Source organism: Phascolarctos cinereus, unplaced genomic scaffold (assembly GCF_003287225.1).
Source record: "Phascolarctos cinereus isolate Bilbo 61053 unplaced genomic scaffold, phaCin_HiC Scaffold_4;HRSCAF=312, whole genome shotgun sequence".
In the NCBI taxonomy this organism is placed as follows: domain Eukaryota; kingdom Metazoa; phylum Chordata; class Mammalia; order Diprotodontia; family Phascolarctidae; genus Phascolarctos; species Phascolarctos cinereus.
In genome coordinates, this window is record NW_027555847.1 from 560,785,626 (window position 1) to 560,806,970 (window position 21,345).

Consider the following 21,345-nt stretch of genomic DNA (forward strand, 5'->3'; position numbering starts at 1 on the left):
GCTCTAAGAATTTTGGTTATTCTTATGTTTTATGCTGTTGTATTTATGTGTGTTTATTTTATTTGTTGCTTTCCACTTCTCTCTTTCATTTTCTTCTCTGCCATTTCTTCTATTGTTCCTTGACTTAGTCTGATTCTGGTTTCTAGTTTATGTGAATTTTTTAAAACAAGTTTTCCAATCTCATTTGGAAAATCATTTTTTAACCCTTTCCCCCCTAATCTAGTGACATCAGGCAGATATTCACAGTAGTCTATTGGTAATGAACAGATTCTACAGGGAAAGACCACAGGTAAGGAATCATTATCTAACTAGGTATTGCTTCTTAAGTGTCCTTTGCAGTCAACAGAAGTGGATTGAGGATAGTGTGCAGCCAACTCAGGACCCTGCACTCTCAGGTGGTACTCGCTGACTATTGATGTAGCTCTGATGATTTTTGAGATGTCCTGTCTTAGTCCTGTGCACCCCATCCTCACTTAAGTTATTCTTCAAATTGAGAGATTTCTGAACACAAGAAGTCAATTCATCTCAAGATAGAATGCATCTTACCTACTCAAGTATATGTGATTAATGAGGAAGTGGACAATCAAGGTATGTATTGTATTTCTAACAAATTTTACTTTAAACTACTTTGTCCAGAAAGTAATTTTTTGATATGTTAGGAGAAATTTCATTGTGCAACAATGCATGATGGCTTCCTTTAAAACTTTCAATTATCTTATAACTTAATGACATGCCTTAATTTTTTTCACTTCAGTTAACTTTCTTCCTTTGTGAATGAACGTTTTAATTATTATCTGCAGTTCCTTAAGCAAGTAACTATTCATATTCTCTCTCATTCTCTCTCTCATTCTCACTCTCTCTCTCTCTCTCTCTCCCCTCCTCCTCCTCCTCCTCCTTGTTCTCCTCTTCCTCCTCCTCTTCCTCCTTGTTATCTCTCCCTTATCTCACTCAAGCTAGAAGTACACTGTCAATCTGATTGCTGATCAGCACAGACACTTTATTCACTTGCTATTTCTGACCTGGGCTGGTTCACCCTTGCTTAGGCAGCCTAGTCGGCCTCCTGCTTCTAGAAGCCATATTGATAATGATGATAGACTTAGAGTGGATCCCACATTTGGCTTAGCCCACTGCAGCTTAGAACTTCTGAGCTTAATAGATCTGGCCTTCTAAATAGGAGAGTTTTCAGATGTGAGCCACCAAGCTTGGTTACAAAGAACTTTTAGTGACAAATCATTTAGCTGGGCAGCTAGGTGGCAAAGTGGATAGAGTGCTAGGATTGGAGTCAAGAAGACTCATTTTCCTGAGTTCAAATCTGGCCTTAGACTTCCTAGCTGTGTGACCCTGAGCAAGTCACTTAATCCTGTTTGTCTCAGTTTCCTCATCTGTGAAATGAGCTGGAGAAGGAACTGGCAAACCACTCTAGCATTCTTGCCAAGAAAACCCCAAAAGGGGTCATGAAGAGTTGGACACAACTGAAAAATGACCAAGAACAGCATGTTGTTTAGTCACTATACAATATTGACATCTAATACAAATGAATTAAAATAAAACAAAATTTAAAAAGCCCATTGGCTGTCATTCTCTTTTCTAAATATGTCAATCCTTATTAAATATTGGAATGTCAAGGAGACCCATATTCCATGGAATTTAATATATAGCAAGAAAATGGATTGCACTGAAGCTGGCCTTCAGGGTGACCAAAGAATGAGATGGTTAAAAGACAGCTTTAGAGGTAAGCCAGATTTCCGCTATATCGGGTGTCCAATCTGACAGATGTCAACACTAACTGCATCTTCATCGTCCAGAGCAGAATACTAGGACTGCGTTTGAATGTGATTAAAAAAAAAAAAGACAGGCTCTCTACACTCATCTTGCCTCTGGTTGAATTAAGGGATGAAGTATACAAAGGCACAGAACTGGGGATTAGGAAACTATGCATGACACACAGATAGAAGATTTTCTTGGTTATCAACAGTAGTCTGTTGGGAAATAATTAGAAATGAGGTTTGTGAGACTGGAGCACAGACGGAGGAGTTTGAATTTGGCATTGTAAATTCCTAAAAAGTTCCTAATAGGAGGGCAGAAAGAATTCTATTTCCAGAGTCAGAAGCCCTGGGTTCAAATCCTTTCTCTGATGCTTATGGCCCACATATATTTGGCAAGTCACTTATCCATGGGCCTCAGTTTCCTCATCTGCAAAATGAGGGTGTTGGACTAGATGACCACTGAGGTCCCTTTCAGCTCTATAGTTATGAGCCTATGATCCTAAGCCTTAGTGGAATTTGTATTTCAGATAGGTGACCAAGAAGAGAAAGAAAGCAAGAAACTCTGGCAGTGATTTATTGGGGAGGTGATGGGAGGCTGGCTTAGGGTGCTGACAAGGGAAACAGAAGGGAAGGCATTGTGCAGAAAAACCAGAAAGACTTTTTAATGGGTTGAATTTGAGGGGGAAGGGGAAGAAATTGAATATGGCTCTAATGTTTTGAGTCTGGAGCACTTGGGGAATAGTGCCTTTTTTCTTTTTCTAAAACAATAAAAATGTAGCTTATGATTGCTTTTTGTTTTTTAATAATATTTTATTTTCTTCCAATTATACATGTAAAGACAATTTTTAACATTAATTTCAATTTTTTTTGAGTTCCTAATTTTCTCTCTCTCTCTCTCCCTCACCTCTCCCCTTCCCAAGACGGTAAGTAATTTGACCTAGGTTATATATGTGCAATCTATGATTGCTTTTTAAGGGATTTTTGTCACTGCCAGTTTAAGCCCTAGTCTGCAATAGATAGCTATGGATAAGAAGAGTGACCTTTCTTCCCAATCTGTAGTCCCGGGCTTTTTCAAAAAAAATTGAGGCAATGCTCCAGAACTCAGTGAATGGGTTGTTTTCTAGAAACTGAGGTCTACTTCAAATCTGGCTGGGCTAGATTCAATCTAAAGATTGTATGGGGGCAGGGAAGCTTAGATCTGTATTCTAAATTTCCAAGCTAGCCAATCCATATCACAGAAAACTTTTAAATGTTACAATCTCTTTTCCCCCCTTTTAAGACCAGGATTAGGCTCTGCTGCCATGCCTGTGATCACGTTCTATAAGCCAGACAACAATGGGTACAGATTGCTCTAGCTATGGCATCCTAAGGGTATTCACTGGAGTATCTAAATGAGGATCCTAGAGAGGATTAGGTATTTCTTGGCTGACAGAAATCTGACCTACTGAGTTGAATTTTGAACCTGGTAAGTGATAATATTTATAGATATGGCCAACATGTTAATTTGTTTTGCTTGACTCTACTTATTTGTCATAAGGGAGCATTTATTTCTATTTAGGAGAGGGAGTTAGTGGGTAGTGATAAAGAGGTGAAAATATGAGAAATCCAGAACATTAATAAGACATTAGAACATACACAGAAGAAAACAACGTTCTGAAGGGACATAGAAAAATGGTGATTCTGTTATTACAGTGTTAAATTTAACATACACGGAAAAAATCAACAACTAGGTAATGGAAGATTTTGGTTTTATATATAATCCTCTTTTGCTTTTCTTTGTATGTTGTTTGTTGATGATTATTAAATTTTTAATAAAAAAGAAAAGTTAAAACAAATTTTTTGAACGTAGGCAGAGAATCCCTCTCCTTCGGAGTACCATTCAGTCAGTTGTTAGCTGCCTTGCCCTCATCCCTGCCATGGGCATGTCAACAATGGAAAACGCCCAAAGAGAGCTATATTCGGTGAAACAGTTTTTCTCATGATGTTATCTTGACCTAGAATTTATTAAATAATGGCTAGAATGAGTTACTATACTTTCAAAGTGCTTCCTTAACCTTCTCTCTAGGGATGAGCAAACTCTTCAAAACAGACTCTTAAAACTACTGGGAACTGGGAACTAGGGTCATTGGGAATGCCAAGTTAATTTTATCCTATGCATGTTTTGTTCAGTTACGCTTCCTGTTAGGAGACTAAGAACCAAAACCAGTTATTCATTTGTAAAACAGAAGGCAATTAGGCCTTGGAATCCAGGCCACTAGGAATGCTGATATTGCGTTACCAATCACTACTTTTTTTTTTGTCGTCATCAGAATGGCTAAAATTATTTCTCTTGCTTGGTTGAAAATCCTAGTATTGGTGGGAAACTATTTTTATGAAAGTAGAATGAAAGTATTAAAGGCAGTAATCCAGGAAGTTAGTCCAAAGCAGTAAAAGCACAGGTAACCCTGCACAGAAGATATAATGGTACCAATGTGCCATCCATCCTAACCTGTCTATGAACAGAAAAAGAAGAAATTACAGGGAAACATTATGCTTATCATGACATTTTTCAGCTCTGCACTCATGGCTGTCAGACAACGCCAATTAAAAACATCCATCAGAACACAGTTGAGAGTCATGTGGCTTTGTTGTCCATCAATTACAACAAACATCAGAAGCATCCATCTTCACAATATGAGGCATGGGAGAATAAGGAAAATGGGAGGAATTTTTGTTCCTAGTCCTCTTCAGTTAAAACCAAAGTAATTTTCTTCACATAACATACAAAAGGATGAATGTGTTGCAGGTGAAGAGTACTTTGTGACATTTACAACAGATCTGGCAGCTATGCCGTTAGGATTTTTCCATTTTTTTTTTGGCTCCAATAAACAAAATAGCTCAAGAATGCAGGAAAAAGCACTCAGTTGGACTACAGAAGACCTGGATTCAAATCTTATCTCTGAAGCTTATCACTTGTGTGATCTTGAACAAATCACTTGAACTTTCTGGGCCTCGATTTTCTCATTTTTAAACTTAGGGGATTAGAGTAGATGGATTCTGAGGTCTCTTCCAGTTTTAGAGCAATTTATCTTAGGATGGGAAAACAAGGCTCCTCTTGTTAAAATCGGTGGTCCTTACCTTTTCCTGCATATGCAAATGTTTCATGCAAATTTATATCCCAAATTGAATTGCACCCAGTAAATATGGAGTGTGATTGCACTGCTTCCAATTTTGTCAGGCTTAACTCACTCTTCCCTAACTCATTTAGGAACTTGATTGAATTTCATCCAAATAAATGAGAAAACAACCACTGGTGCTCAGAGCTTTCTGAGTATGATGTAATCGAGTTTGAATGGCATCAGATTCCTATTTCTATCTCTAATTTATGCATACATGTAATATTTGCTTTTATCTCTTTAGTTCAGACATCACTCTTTTAAAAAATGTTTAACTGTTACCCAGTAGTTTTACATCACAGTAATTTCCAGATAATTCCTGTCATCGAGACCTCCCTTTTAACAAAGGGTTAAAGAAAACCAAAAAATATAGCCTCAACTGATAGTATACACAACATTCCAAACCCACAGTTCTCTCTCCCATATTGAATTGAGGAGGTATGTTTTATGCTCTCTGACATAAATGCTGATCTTCTCTTCTGCTGGGAGTACATTATTACTTATTTGGGCAACATTCAACTCATAGGATCTTTGATTTAGAGCTAAAAGGGACCTCAGGAGCCAGTAAGTCTAATTCCCTCTGTTTACAGATGAGAAAGGTGAGGAACAGAGAGATTAAATAACTTGTCCAAGATCACTCAGCCAGTAAATGTCCTAGGTAGGTCTAGAACCCAAATCTTCTTGACTTCAAATTCAGAACCCTACTGACTGCACTACTCCCTCCTGGTAATTCCTAGTTTGAATACTTGCTCAATGTATGCCAGAAAGAGCCAGTTTGGAGTGGATACTATATCACACTAACAAAGAAGACAAAGGATGTATACCTAGCCTAGTGCCCTTCATATAATAAGTGTCTAATAAATGTTGAGTTAATATTATTGAAAATAAAGGCTGTTGTTCAGTCATTTTTCAGTAGTGTCCAACACTTCTTGACCCCATTTGGGATTATCTTGACAAAGATACTGGAGTGGTTTGCCAGTTCATTTTACAGATGAGGAAACTGAGGCAAACAGGGTTAAGTGACTTGCCCAGGATCACACAGTTAGTTAAGTGTTTGAGGCTGGATTTGAACTCAGGCAGATGAGTTTTCCTGATTCCAGGACCAGCACTTTGTCCATTGTAGCTGGTATAGAGGATTCAGGGGATACAAAGGTTATGGACAAATATTAAGTATTGATGCCAGTGAGAAGACAGAAGAAATCAAAAGTAAGTTTTATTTTTTTTCTCTTTTCTCTTCTCTTAGTCTCTACTCCTTCCTCTCTGAAGTGTTTGGCAGGGTAGCCTGGCATGGAGGAGAGTCTTTTATAGAGCACACCATCAGTGGTTGTGTTTACTACCTGTCAATTCAATTCATCTCATTTTGATGAGCATTTATTAAATACCTGTTATGTGTGAGGTACTGTACCAGCTATTGGGGACACAACAAAGTCAAAACAGTCCTTGCCTTCAAGGAACTTACATTCTACTAAGGGAATACAATATGTACAGTAGATAAGTAGAAGCTGTATACACACCCATATGTATTATATATAATGAAAAGAAAGTAATATTGACAAGGATGGAGGATAAAGCAGAAAACATCTGTTCCTCCTGATTTGCCTGACTTCATTAGGCCCAGTTTCCAGCAAAATTTCCATAAAAGGTGCTTAATAAATATTTTTTTGAATAGAGAAAAAAGGGAGAACTGCTGAGCTAGAGCATATATAGGCTTTTTCTAACATCCTCTTTTCACCTTTTCCTCAGCCAGGGAGATCAGCTTGCACTTCAAAGACTGAGAAATTGTCAATCTTTTTTTTAGAGCTTCCCATCTTTGTCATTTCTCTACCTATCACACTGGGAAAGGCAAGTGAGGAGGACCATATTAAAAACCGACATTTACAAAGGTTTTCATGGTTTACAAAGCACTTTCCTCATAATACTGCTGTGAGGTGGAGAGTGAAAGTGTTATTATTCCCATTTTCCAGCTGAGGTAGATTGTGTAAAATTATTCCCAATTAACAGATAAGGAAACAGAATCAGGGAGGTTCCACAGCAAATATGTATTGTGCCTCAAATCCAATCATTCCCCCATGTTGCTTTCCATATTATGGCATTTTTAAGCATGGGGATATGGAAGGTTAACTGATTTAGGAAAGGAGAGGCAGATTTTGATCATTAGAATGGCTGGCCATTTTACTATGTCATTTTTGTCAAAGATCAGCCCCCAGTTTTCTTCAAAGCATAGTGAGGATAAAATATTCAACTTAATTTCCAATGAAAAATATGTCAGGAAGGAATATTACTTTTTGCTATCTTTTTTTAAGTAGAGTCATTGTTAAAATGAGGGGGAAAATACACTAATCTCTGCAGAGGTAGGACCAAACTTGTTTTCTGAAAACATGGCACTGAACATGAAATTAAACTTCAATAGATGAGCCTTTTGTAATTTACTCTGCATCTGTTATGAAGAGGGTGGCTGCTTTTTCAGGGGAGAGACAAAGAGAGAGGGAGAGGGTACAATCAAGCATTTTTTCCTCTTGGAACCAAAAAAGTGTCAAAGATTGTGTTACAAATTGCAGCTCCTGATGCTGAAATGTGACTGGAATAATTATGGGAGCATGAGGAAAACAAATCAGCCTCTTCCTCAGAAAGCCCATGTGCATATACGCTTGCAGTGTGTTTTCATGGCAGCCTCTGCTTAACTTTCAAAGAAAATCAATAGTTCCATGTTTTGATGGTTGCCCTCCTGATTAAGATGCTCCAGCCTTCATATGTATGGAAGATACTGCTGCCCCACTCTCAATGGGGTCTGTATTTTGAATTGTCTTCCCGGTCATGGTGATGACCACACTGGCTTAAATGATTCCTTTTATGACCAGTAACACATGCTTTAAGAATAGATGATCAGGGGTGAGATGCAACGAATAAAAAATGCTATATAGGCAAAGAGTTGGAAATTGAGGGGATGCCCATCAATTGGGCAACGGCCGAACAAGTTGTAGCATATGAATGTAATGGAATACTATTGTGCTATAAGAAATAATGAACAGGCGGACTTCAGAAAAACCTGGAAAGACTTGTATGGACTGATGCTGAGTGAAGTGAGCAGAACCAGGAGAACATTGTACATAGTAACAGCCACATTGTGCGAGGTCTAATATTGATAGACCTAGCCCTTCTCAGCAGTTCAAAGGTCTAAGACATCTCCAAAGGTCTCACGATAGAGAATGCTATCCACATCCAAAGAAAGAAGTATGGAGTTTGAATGCAGATCGAAGTATGCTATTTGCTATTTTTTTCTTCTGTTTTGTTTTGTTTCCTCTTTCTGGTGGTTCCTCCTATTGGTTCTAATTCTTCCTTACAACATCACTAATGTGAAAACATGTTTAATAGGAATGCATATGTATAGCCTATATCAGATTGCATGCCATCTTGGGGAGGGATGGGGAGAAAAATTTTAAACTCAAAAGCTTATGGAAACGGTTGATAAATCAAAAGAAACTAATAAAAAAAAGAAATGCCATATAGCCAGACCTACATATATATATATATATACATATATATATATATATATATATACATATATGTATATATATATATATGTATGTATGTATGTATGTATGTATACAGAGTGTTCTGCACATAGTCAGTGCTTAGTAAGCATTTGCTGAATAAGGCAGTATATTTGGAGTGGAGAGAATGCTGGATCTGGAATCAGAAAGACCTGAGTTTGAATCCCATCTTTGATACTGGATTTGTGACCCAGGGCAAATCTCTCAGGCTCACATCACTCATATAAAATGAGGATACTAATTGTACCCATCTCATGGTTGAGAAACAAATGAGATAATGTCTCCAAAGTGCTTGGCAAACTTTGAGGTGCTTTATAAATGTTAGCTACTAGTATTAAATGAATAAATGAATGCTCCATCCAGGTACTTACTCTGTTACCGCCAGTGGTATCAATGAATGTTTTATGGGAGAGAAAAATGGTTTCCCCTCCAGACATTATTTTTAGAAGCTATGTTTATTCTCTGAACATTCTTGAATTTTTTTCAGCTTTTCTTTTAACAAGCCATTATGGTTCTGTTTTCTCAGCCTTCTTGAAATTTTTATGTGTTGGGATTGCATAAAGTCTTAGGGCATTGAATTTCATAAATTGACTATTATGCTCTGTAAGTAATTACCTCCATGAGCCCTGAAGGAGTGATAGGAATCAGCATGAACCTGGCGTGCCAAACTATTACCACCACTTCCCCCTCATACCCTGGTGAAACCAGCCAAAGACCCTGTGCCCAAGATCTCTGGGAACAGCAGCGACACTCAGTGCCCTTGTCCTGCTTCAGTAGCCACCGTTACTTGTTGTTTAGTCATTTCAGTTGTGTCTGACTCTTTGTGACCCCATTTGGAGGTCACAATTTGCCAATTTCTTGGCAAAGATATTGGAATAATTTGTCATTTCCTTCTCCAGTTCATTTTACAGATGAAGAAACTGAGGCAAAGAAAGTTAAGTGACATTTTCTTCCCCAGCTCATTTTTTTTTCAGTTATTTTTCAATCATGTCTAACTCTTCATGACCTCATTTGGGGTTTTCTCAGTAAAGATATCAGAATGGTTTTTGCCATTTCCTTCTATAGCTCATTTTATGGATGAGGAAACTGAGGCAAATAGGGTTAAGTAACTTGCCTAGGGTCACACAGCTAGTAAGTGTCTGAAGCTAGGGTTAAACTCAGGAAGACTGATGTCAAGCCTGTTGCTCTATCCACTGTGCCACCTAATTGCCCTAGCCATAGTTGTTAAAAACCCAGAAAAGCAAATTCTAACTACCAAGGTCCTTGGCACTGTCCAGTGGTTCAATGTTGGAAATAAGTATGCCATTTTAACATGAAAACAGCCATATATATATAGGTATAGATTGTGTAAATGGGAGTTAATCTCAGAAGGCACTATGGAGGGTGAAGGCAGGGAGATCGTGATGGTGGAAAAGGCCACTTGCAGAGGATAAGAATTGAGCTGAGTCTAGAAGGGCATTAGAGAATTCAGGAGGCAGAGGTGAGATGGGAGAGCATTTCAGGCATGGGGGATGCTAATGGCAAGGCAGGAGGGAGATAGTGTCTTGTAAAAGGAACAGTAAGTCTCTAGTGTCCAGTGCTGCTTGATTATAGAGTACTTGGAGGGGAGTGAAGTGGAAGAAAACTGGAAAGGTAGAAAGGGTCCAGGTCATAAAGGGCTTTCAATTCTAAACAAAAGATTTTATATTTGATGCTGAAGGTAATAGGGAGCAGCTGGAGTTCACTGAATTGGGGAGGGTGGGGTGATGTGATCAGACTTGTCTATGCTATAGGAAGATCACTTTGGTAGTTGAGCAGAACATAAACTGGAGTTGGGGAGATTTGAGGCAACAGATCAATCAGAAGGCTGTTTGAATAGTTCAGGTGAGAGGTGATGAGGGCAATACCAGGGTGATGGAAGTGGTGTTGGAGGAGAGAAGGGGTTAAATAGGAGAGACATTGCAAAGACCAAAAATGACAGAACTTGGCAACACATTGGAGCATGAGAAATCAAGAATGGTTGGGGGTCTGGGTAACTAGGAGGATGGTCCTAGTCTCTATAGTGATAGGAATATTCAGAAGAAGAAAAGGTTTAGGATAAAAGATAAGTATTTCAGTTTTGGACATGGTGAATTTGGGATACCTATGGGACATTCAGTTTGACATATTCAATAAGTAGCTAGTGATGCAAGTATAGAGCTCAGAAGAGAGGTTGGGGTCTGATGTACAGGTCTCGGAATCATTTGCATAGAGATGAGAACTGAAACCATGGGAGCTGATGGATCACCAGGATAAGGGGGCCCAGGGGGACACCCATGGTTAATGGGTGGGACCTATATGAAGACACAGTAAAACGACTGAGAAGGAGTGGCCAAACAGGTAGGAGGGATTCAGGAGAGACAGGGTCATAATAACCTAGAGAGAAGAGAATGTCCAGAAGAAGAAGGTGTTCAATAGTGGTACAGGTTGCAGAAAAATAAAAAAAAGGCTTAGATTATATTTGGTAACTGAGAGATCAATGGTGACTTTGGAGAGAGCAGTTTCAGTCAAATGATGAGGGTGGAAGCCAGACAGTAGCAGAAGGTTTAAAATTAAGTGAGAAGAGAGGTGACGTCATTGGTTATTGATGACTTTCTCAACCACGCTATGATGTCACTAACAATTGGTCACATGGTTTAGGACTTACGTAACTAACATGAGAACATTCCAACTAATAAAAAAAAAGACAAACTTTTTAATATCTAAATTAATTAGGAATTAATAATTTAAGGAAATTTATGGTAGGCACCCATTACATTTATGTGTAAATAATAACAAGACAAACCTTTGAGAGGTGGGGTGTCATCATGATTAGAGGGCTCCCCTTTGGAGGCAGGAAGACCAGGGACAAGTCTTGCCTCTGACTATTTAACAGCTATATGACCTTGGGAAAGTCATTTAATCTCACAGGGACTCAGATGACTCTCTAAGACTATAAATCAAAGAGAAGGTACTGATCTGAATTGGTAGAAGAAGGGACTTATGCTGATGAATTCATAGATCTGGTAAAAAACAACAACAACTCCCCCCCCCCAACCCCATTGCCTTTAAGTTTCTCTTCTTTTGGTTTAAACCCAATTCATTTAGTCATTCTGTCTAGGGCCTGTTGTCACTCTAGAAATACATACACAGCACACAAAATTACCTATTAACATTGGCATTTTATTCTTTTTGTTTTTGAATCTACCTATCTATTCAGGGATTCTGGGCTTCGACTAGGTAGAATGAAAATTAATTTACTAGAGTTTTTTTTTTCTTCAAAGCCCTCACACTTAAAGAATAAATGCTTTAATAATTTAACTCAGCAGAACCATATAAAGTATTTAAACATGTCTAAACCAAAAACTCAATATGAGGATGAGATATCAATTTTAATAATACTGAAGTATTGTTGGCGGGTTTGATAACAATAGAAATTTAAATAGCAATAGAAATGTTGCTGATTACATTTTTACAAGAATTGCACAAGAGAAACACTGTAAAGGATTTTTTAGAGACGTTTTGTTGTTGTTGTTCAGTTGTGTGTGACTTTTTGTGATCCCAGTTGGCAAAGATATTGGAGTGGTTTGCCATTTCCTTCTCCAGCTCATTTTATAGATGAGGAAACTGAGACAAACAGGGTTAAGTATCTTGCCCAGCATCTGACAGCTAGTAAGTGTCTGAAGCCAGATTTGAACTCAGGAAGATGAGTCTTCCTGACTTTAGGCCTGTCACTCTCCATTGCTACATCTAGTTGCCCTTTAGAAAAGTGTAGGTGCTTAGAGACAGAAAGGGAATTTCTTGACTAAGTAGAAAAATGGCTCATGACCTTGTAGCACTCTCAGACTTCCCTGCTCTCCTAGAAGACAGTGAGGATGTCAAGAAAACTTCTCCTTTTTTCATCTGGTCAGGAAGGTAGCTTCCTTTCCCCTTGAGGGAAGATCTTGTCAAAATGACACAAACATTTGTTTCATCTGTCCTGGACAGATTATTAAAAGCTACTTGCAGCCCTGACCTAGCCTAGAAGGCCAGAGAGAAGTAGGAGACAAAGCACGTGGCAGGGATGACACAGAGATTTCTGCTGTCTTGCTTAGAATGTCTGATTCACATCTGTGCTCTGGGCCTATTTCCTCTTTGACATCACATTCCATGTAAGACCCCGAGCCTATCTAGACTTGCCCTTGCCCACTGCATAACACAATCAAGACAGACAAGAGCTCTCAGAAACATCAAGTGGGGGAGGGAGTGGGAATATTATGTAAGTGGTCATTTGTGTTTTTCTCTAGAACTTTAAAAACTTCATGCTTTAACTGAAGAGCTTGGAGCAATGAAGGCCCTACAAGAAAGCATCTACTTCAGAGTTTCTTTTGGAAATTTCAAATCCTTGTGAAAAACCACAAACTTACACACATACACACACACACACACACACACACACACACACACACAAACTGATCCTTTTTTCTTTAAGGAATTGCTTACAATGAAAGGAGAAGAATGGAATTAAATTAATTGGATGACACTACTCAACACATCCTTTAACCATGTCCATAGCAATGAAGGAAGCAAAAGGCATCACATGGGAAAGTTGGACCTCATGGACCTGCCAGAAAGTATCCATTTCACAGAAAAGAAATGTTTAATTGAAAAAAAAAAACAGAAACAGAAACTAGGAATCCCAGAATAAATTATTTCTGTCCCTCTCACTGGTCCAAGAGAAGGATTGGGAGGGAGGAATCAGTCAATGGCATTTATTAAGTGTCATGTGCCAGATAACATGCCAGGCAAGACCAAGCCAAATTAATCCCTGTCTTCACAGAACTTACATTTTATCAGGTGAGGCAATACATTCATGCATGAGTACACACAAAATATATACAAGATCATTTTGGGAAGGAAGGCATTGGTGACAGGAGGGATTAGCAAAGGCTTCATGTTGTTATTCGGTCATCTCTGACTTTTTGTGACCCCACTTGGGGTTTTCTTAGCAAAGATACTGGAGAGCTTTGCCATTTCCTTTTCTAGCTCATTTTACAGATGAGGAACTAAGGCAAACAGGGTTAAGGGACTTGCCCAGGGTCACACAGCTAGTAAGCACATGAAGGCCAGGTATGAACTGATGAAGATGAGTCTTCCTGATTCCAAGCCGAGTGCTCTATCCATGGTGCTACCTCTCTTCTTTAAGGTTTCATGTAGGAGGTGATACTTCAGCTATATTTTGAAAAAATAAAGAGGTGGAGGTGAGGAGGAAATGGATCCTAGGCAGGAAAGGCAGCCTATATAAGGGGCAGAGATCAGAGGTGGTATAAAGAACAGAAAGAAGATCATTTTGGCTGGATCACAGAGTACAGAAAAGGTGCTAATGTATTAAAAAAAAAACCCTCAAAATGTAATCTAGATCAAGGAGATTGATGAGATTGCTATCACATTAGTCCAGAAGAGAGTTGATGAGAGTGTCAACTAGTACGACGGCTGTGTAAGTAGAGAGAAAGGGATAGGTATGAGATGTGTGGAGGTAGAATCAACAAAGTTAAGTTCTACTGAGGAAAGAAAAGGGACAGCACATTTGACCAAGCAGTCTGTTCAAAAATGGCGGTCCCTTCAGTGTCAACTCTGCTAGTGGCAAGGCAGTGTGTGGTAGTCACTCTTGCCCTTCTATACTTTAGTTTGCTCATGTGGGGAGGAGGCAGGGGAGGCTTGATACCACAGCTCTGGGAAAGACGTTTAGGCTTTCAGCTTACTTTCAACGATTCATTCCTTCCCTTTTACTGGAGGATCAAGAAACTGACCCAAGAATTGTAGTGGATGGTGAGAGTATTTCCATTAGAGGAAATGAATGAAATGGAACCAAGGGTCAAAAAGACAGCAAACCAGAGGGACATCATGATTGCAGGATCATAGGATTTTAGAGCTGCAAGAGGCCTCAGAGACCATCTCATCCAAGGCTTTTTAACCTGGGTTCCATGGGTCTCCGAGGAAGTTGTGGGTAGATTCCAAGAGATTCATGAACTTAGGAAAAAATATATCTTTATTTTCACTCTTACAAACCTCTTATAGAAATTCAGCATTTCCTTAAATTATGAATGCAGGCAACAAACCACAGCCAAAGGGATCTATGTTAAAAAAAGTTTATGATCTATGAGTCAATCTAACCCTCTAATTTTACAGATAAAGAAACTAAGACTCATATAGGTTAAGTGATTTGCCCCAGGTTACAGAACTAGGTTGTATGTGTGCAGGAATTAACTAAGAGAATTAGCCCCTAGAGAAATAAATAACTTTGCCATTAGATTAACACCACCACCACCACCACCAACAATAACATATAGTGAACCTATAAACCCTTTCCTTATTACCAAAGAAAAGGGAAAGGCTTCCACTCACCATCCCTTCCCATCCCACCCACCCCCAACTCTCATATTGTTTTCTACGATTTCTTCAAGATTTCATTCCTTTTATTATACTTGCATAAACATTTTTTTTAAAAAAGCATACTATATTATATATTCTGGGCCCTGAACTATGGATCCTGGGAACAAGAACCCTCCAAAGATGATTCTGAGTGCTACACTGCCCTAGGGTCAGCTCTAGGGTCTAGACCCACTATGGATAGCCCTCCCCTCAGGGTATATAGGAAATCTAGCATTACCTTTCCAGTCGCTGCATGGTCATAGCCAGTGTTTTATTCAATTCATCTATCATCCTGCAACCTGATGGCTGCATAGTTAGTGAGCCGGAGGCGGAGGGGAGGTGCTGGCTGTGGCTACCATACTGGAGCTGGTGCGGCAACTGGGATGGCAGGACAGTATGGTGATGCTGAGCCATGGTCTGCTGGGCACTCTTCTGAGCCGCATAGGAAGCGAGGGAGAGTTCTGGCCCTCCTAAAGGCATGCAAATCATGACTTTCTTTGGAGGTAGCGGAGGAGACAGTTTCACTGGCAAACAAGGCAATTTCACAGGGGCACCAGGATCTACAACAGAAGGAAGAAGAGAAGTAGGGAAGCATGACTTTCAGACATCAAACGAGAGCATTTATGTACTAGAGCTCTGATATCTTACTGCTCAGAAGAAGACATCAATCAATAATGGGTAGCCCAGGATTTCCTAACTTGTGCTGCTTGCATGTGGAATTCTTTAGATAAATGTCAGTACTACAAGATGCAGAGAGCCTTGGGTAGTGTGAACAGATGCCAATGAATGTGCCTTTCTACCCAATTCCTTCTGATCTCCTCCCTTCAAAGCACACTTTGTGGCAAAGGACTCTTCTGGACTTGTGCATTCTGAGTACAAAGAAACAAAATTGTGCTGCCTTGTTGCCCACGTGGGCTTCAACTGTCTATAGCTTCCTCAGCACTCACCATGCAAGGTCAAAAGCTCCCCTAAATGGTAAATAAAATAGGAAGAGGAAACAAGATATTTTAAAAGAATGATCTGTTAGAACAGAAGGAAGGCCAAAAAGAATTACAGACAAGCAGGACAGCTTTGAAAACTACAGGTTGCATTTATTACATACTTGAAAAGCAAGTTACGTGTAACAGAGATCTTTAGTTTCATGAACAATCTTATTTTTTCGCTTAGAATAAAAAGTTCAGAATAAAAATAAAAACTTTTTTTTTTTTTAACAAGAATGATCTTCTCATGAAGTGACATTTTCCTGTCAAATGGACCTGCTTCTAGGGTGCAGTAACCGGCTGAAAAAATTGCCCGTCTCTCTAAGGTGAAATTACTCTTTCAAGATATCTAGAGTTTTTCTAAGCATTATTGCCTATCTACTGAGAGTGTTGGCAAGGCATTGCTTCCCAATACCAATGAAAACACAAGTCCAGATATTCATCCATCTTTCCTATTCTGACGCCAAATAATACCAAACAAACAAAAAGAACTTTTATTTATTTATTTATTTTTTTGAGGCAATCAGGGTTAAGTGACTTGCCCAGGGTCACATAGCTAGTAAGCATCTGAGGCCAGATTTGAACTCAGGTCCTCCTGATTCCAGGGCTGGTGCTCTATCTACTGTGCCACCTAGCTCTCCCCACCCCCAACTCCCACCAAAAAAAAAAAACCCAAACAAACAAGAAAGAAAAGTCTTGACTTTTTCTAGAACAGTGCTTCAGGACAGATCTAGTATCGATCCTTGAAAAGTCCAAGAACAAAGCAGCATAAATCTAAATCTCTTTCTCATTTCATGCACCATTTTGTTCTTCCAGGGATCTTCCACAGTAGGAAGCACTCAGGATTAGATCAGACCTCAGGGAGCTTCTCTCTTCAGGTATAGTCCTCTCATTGCCTCCCACACCTCTGAGAATGAAGGCAAACATCACCAGCTGCTAGAATCCTTGAGTTCTGCTGATCTGATCCATACTTGGCTGAATCTATGGCCTAACACATATGCACCAGCCTTAATATGCTGTAAGTTCACATTAAGAGAGGGACAGAGAGGGAGACTTCAAAACCATATCTTGTAACTCCAGGCTTTATTGTCCCCAGGGAACACAAGGACTGCTGATTTTAACCTCCAATCATCTGCCTGATTTCTCTTCAGTGAGCAGAATTTGGCAAGTGGGATTTAAGCTTTGATCTTTCAATTTTTCCAACTGACCTCCATCACTTTTGCTAGACAATCATCACCATTTGAGATGTTCTAGATAGGAGAAATGAGGCTGACTGTTTTAGGTCTTTAGTATAATCCATCTGGGGGGAGTCACAGTTCAAGTACTGATCATTAAACTGAGATGTTGAAACTACTCAACTGAGCTGAAATTATTCAACTGAGAGGTTCGGCAGTTATATGGCATAATGGATAGCATGAAGGACTTGCAGTTAGGAAGACCTAAGTTCAAATTCTGCTTAGACTCTAAGTACTTCTAGGCAATTCTCAAAGGCTCAGAATTGGAGAGCAGTTGTCATCTGCATTGGGAGAGGGGGCTTCCTCATCCAGGAGCACCTACACTGAAAGTATCATAGGCACAGACCAAAAAAGCAAACCAAAACATTGAAATGCTGTTTATGACAGTTACTTTGGGTCTCACTGTCTGTTTCCAGGTTTACGCTCAGTAGTAACTGAATCAGAATGATCAGCTCCTTGAGAGCTTGGTGATTTCAGCCCAAACTCAGCACCTGCACCGTGGTGAGTCAACAGCCCACAGGTGGGATGAGATGTGCCTCCTGCTGGCAGCACCTACCTGCCCTTGCCTCTCCCAACGAAGCTGGTACTTCTGACTTGGCCAGTTGTAGACCTGAAAATCCAGCCAGCAGAAGGCCCAGCTAGCAGTGCTCAGAAATTGTCTCCCTGAATGCAGAGTCAGTAGTGATTAGAAATTAGGTTGAGCTCACCACAAGGGGATGCCTGAAAACATCCCCCCCGTGCCCCGACACACAAATACTCCCAACCACATGCATACTCACATATGCAATCTCATACATACACACACTCATGAAGCAGCCATGTAGACTCATACTGGCAGTGATATACATACACATGTATTCATGCACACAAACATGATGTACTCATATACACCTAACACACACATACACACATACTCATAACATTTCTACCCCACTAATGTACAGCTATATCCAACACTAGTTTCTGGGTGGAGTTTTGCTCAACTCAGCAAAGTTCTCTTTGTATCATCATTGATTAATGGGCTCCACAGACATATTTAAAGGAACTGTCGAAACATAGGCAAGAAGTCATCACCAGGATGGAATTTTTTATCTTTTTAATTTTTATTTTTTAATTTTTAGGCAATTGGGGTTAAGTGACTTGCCCAGGGTCACACAGCTAGTAAGTGTCAAGTGTTTGGTCTGAGGATGGATTTGAACTCAGGTCCTCCTGACTTCAGGGCCAGTGCTTTATCCACTGTGCCTCCTAGCTGCCCCCAGGATAGAATCAGAAAGAGGTTTTTCCCTTTTTTTTTTTCCCTAGTAGAGGAATGTCTTGATCTCTGATTTTATTGGTATAGAAAACTCTTGGTAAGGGAATTCTCTCTACCAATTCTCTCTGTAACTGTTCTGCTACTTATACCTTTAGAGAAACATTTGGGGACACGAGAGGGTTAAGTGACTTGCTCGGGTCATACAGCCAGCATGTATCATAGGCAAGACTTGAACCCGAGGCTTCCTGACACTGAGGTCAATTCTCTATCCACTAAACAACATCTCTCTTTAGGTGGACATACTCTTATTTACAGCCTTTGGGAACCCAGGGTCACCCCCAGACCGTGAAAAGTGTATTGGGCAGCTCTTCTAGGGATGGTTATAGAAGGATATGGAGAACAATCCAACAGAATGGGAATTTGTGCATGGGTGGTAATGTGCACCGCTGAGAGGAATATCCACATGGAATAGCTCCTAGATCCACTGAAGTACTGACATACTCAGGTACCATTTTCCAGGTTCTACACTATGATAGAAAACCATGGACACTCTTCCTGTCTTCCATCTTGATTTCCATCGTTTGGATTTTCCATTATTTCATGACAGAAACTGAGCAGGGACAGTGAGAAGAACAGAAACTCAAGTTGGATTATTTTGCTACTTAGTCTGGGTGGCTTGATGCCACCTTTAGGCACAGTCCTTTGGGAACAGAAACTGAGAGCAAAGTCAACTGTGTTCAGATACAGGAAAGAAGCTGACTTCACAGTTCTCATCACTACTTGGTTTGTACCGATACATTCTGTAATGAGGAACAGCAACTTCTCTACTAACGTTAAACCCACAGACACCTGCACAATGACCACATAAGGGAAGGGGATATAAGTCAAGCATCAATTGGTTAGTCACTCAATAGCATTTATTAAGCATTTGCCACATGCCAGGCATGGTGCTGACTTCTGGGCATGTAAAGAAAGGCGAAAAGATGGTCCTTTGCCCTCAAGGAGCCTACAATTCGAGGGAGGTCAAAATATGTAAATAACCAAATACATAAAAGACATATCAAGTGTTCCAAAAGTCTTAGTGAAGTTTTATAAATTTAAGAGCTTAAAACTTATCGTTCAATCATGTCTGATTCTGTGTGACTCCACATGGGGTTTTCTTGGCAAAGACACTGGAGTGCTTTGCCATTTCCTTCTCCAGTGGACTAATGCAAACAGAGGTTAGTGATTTGCCCAGGATCACACAGCTAGTGAGTATCTGAGATCAGATTTTGAAGTCAGGAATTCTTGACTTCAGGTTCAGCTCATTATCAACTGAGTCAAGTTGTGAGGTCTAAATAAGTTACATCCCGAATGCCAAAAGTGTATGTTGATGTGATGTGACTGTTGATCTTTAAAGAGCCCCAGAGAGGGAAAAGTGCCGTATGAATGGGAGATAGGCAAATATTTTCAAAAAGTGAAAGAAGGTAGATTCTTCAGACTGGCAAGACTGATTTTGATTCCTGATGAAATGTTAGCATATATTTTAAAATGTGCTTTTTGTAAGCACTTAGAAAGGGAAAGAGAGATCACTGTATGCCAGAATGGGGTTATGAAGAACGTGTCTTACCATAATAATCTCATTTCCCTTTTTCGCAAGTTTACTAGACTAGACTGTAAGAGAAAGTCATAGGCACAGTACCCTTGGTTTGAGCAAATCATTTGTTAAAGTCTCTCATTACATTCCTGTATAAAAAATAGATATGGGCTTAATGATAGTATACTTAGCTAGGTTACAAACTAGCTGAATTACTAAACCCAGATAGTTATAATTAATGGGTTGACATCAATATATTGTACTAAAAGCCTTGTGAGAGTTGTAGGATTGGATCTTACCTCAAACTTCTTTTCCTCAAGCACCTAATATAAAGTTCTATATATAATATGGGCTTAATAAATATTTGTGGAGGAAACGACTTTGTTAACTGAGGAAATTCCTAGTGAAACATCATGGAGTCCTATCCCTGGCTCTACTGAATCCAGTATTTTTTTCAGTGTCTTGGATGAAAGCATGGATTACAAGCTTATTGGATTTGTAGATGACACATAGCCGGGAGGGACAGCTAACAGCAGAAGAGGATCAGAATCCAAAAAATTCTTGAAAGACTTGAACAATAGAGTAAATGTAAGAAGAGGAAGTTGAATGTGGACAAATGTAAGGTCCTATACTTGGGTTCAAAAGATCAACTCCCCAGGTACAGGAGGGGAAGTTGTGACTCAGTAATAATTTATGTGAGAAAGGTCCAGTGGACGTATTTTGGACTGCAAATTCAATATAAGTCAAAAGTGTGTTGAAGCAGTCAAGGAATTTAATATTATGGAATTGTGATGGAAACACAGATCCAGAATAAAGGAGGTTAGAGTCCTATTGTACTCTTCTCTTGTTAGATCACTGCTGGGATATGATGTTCATTTCAGAGAACCATATTTTAGGAAGGATTTTGTTGCTCAGTTTTGGTTTTCAAAGAGGACCAATGGCATCATGGGTGATGTCTTGACTTGCAAGTGAATTGGATTTAAGTGAGGCAGAGCTGTACAAAGTCATCAGACTCACTGCCTCTTCCAGGGTCATCCAAGCACGGTAGCAAGACAAAAGTCAGGATGACTGGCAATGGACAGGGATGCAGTGGATGACCATGGCATCTTCATTGTCTGGCCAAGGTCTAAGCATTTCACAGTACCTGCTTCAGCCACCTTCATGGCCTTTGGAACAAGTTGTTCTCATCTGCTCCTTCCTTGGGGGGACATATTCTCATGCTTGGAGTAGATGTTTCTCTAACTCACCAATGGGTTGAGGCTTATTGGTTACCCTTAACCTGATCTAGCTCATATGCCCAGATGGATTTACTGGAGCATGCTGCTGTCCATGCTACAGCTTCTTGGAGCTACAGGTGAGAGTTGGGTGAAAGGTAGACAATAAGGGTAGATGAGCAGCCCTGAAAAGTGTTTGGCAAGTCAT

General features: G+C 39.7%; 1 protein-coding gene across 9 annotated transcripts in view; it reads right to left on the minus strand.

Annotated features, from left to right (window-relative positions):
• Nucleotides 1-21,345, minus strand: part of PHACTR1 (phosphatase and actin regulator 1) — a 655,396-nt gene that overhangs the window by 75,284 nt on the left and 558,767 nt on the right. For all 9 annotated transcript variants that reach the window (XM_078153594.1, XM_078153598.1, XM_078153595.1 and 6 more), the window contains one exon: nt 15,119-15,440. In XM_078153594.1, the coding sequence (XP_078009720.1) occupies nt 15,119-15,440 (322 nt within the window). The remainder of the gene's footprint in view (nt 1-15,118; nt 15,441-21,345) is intronic.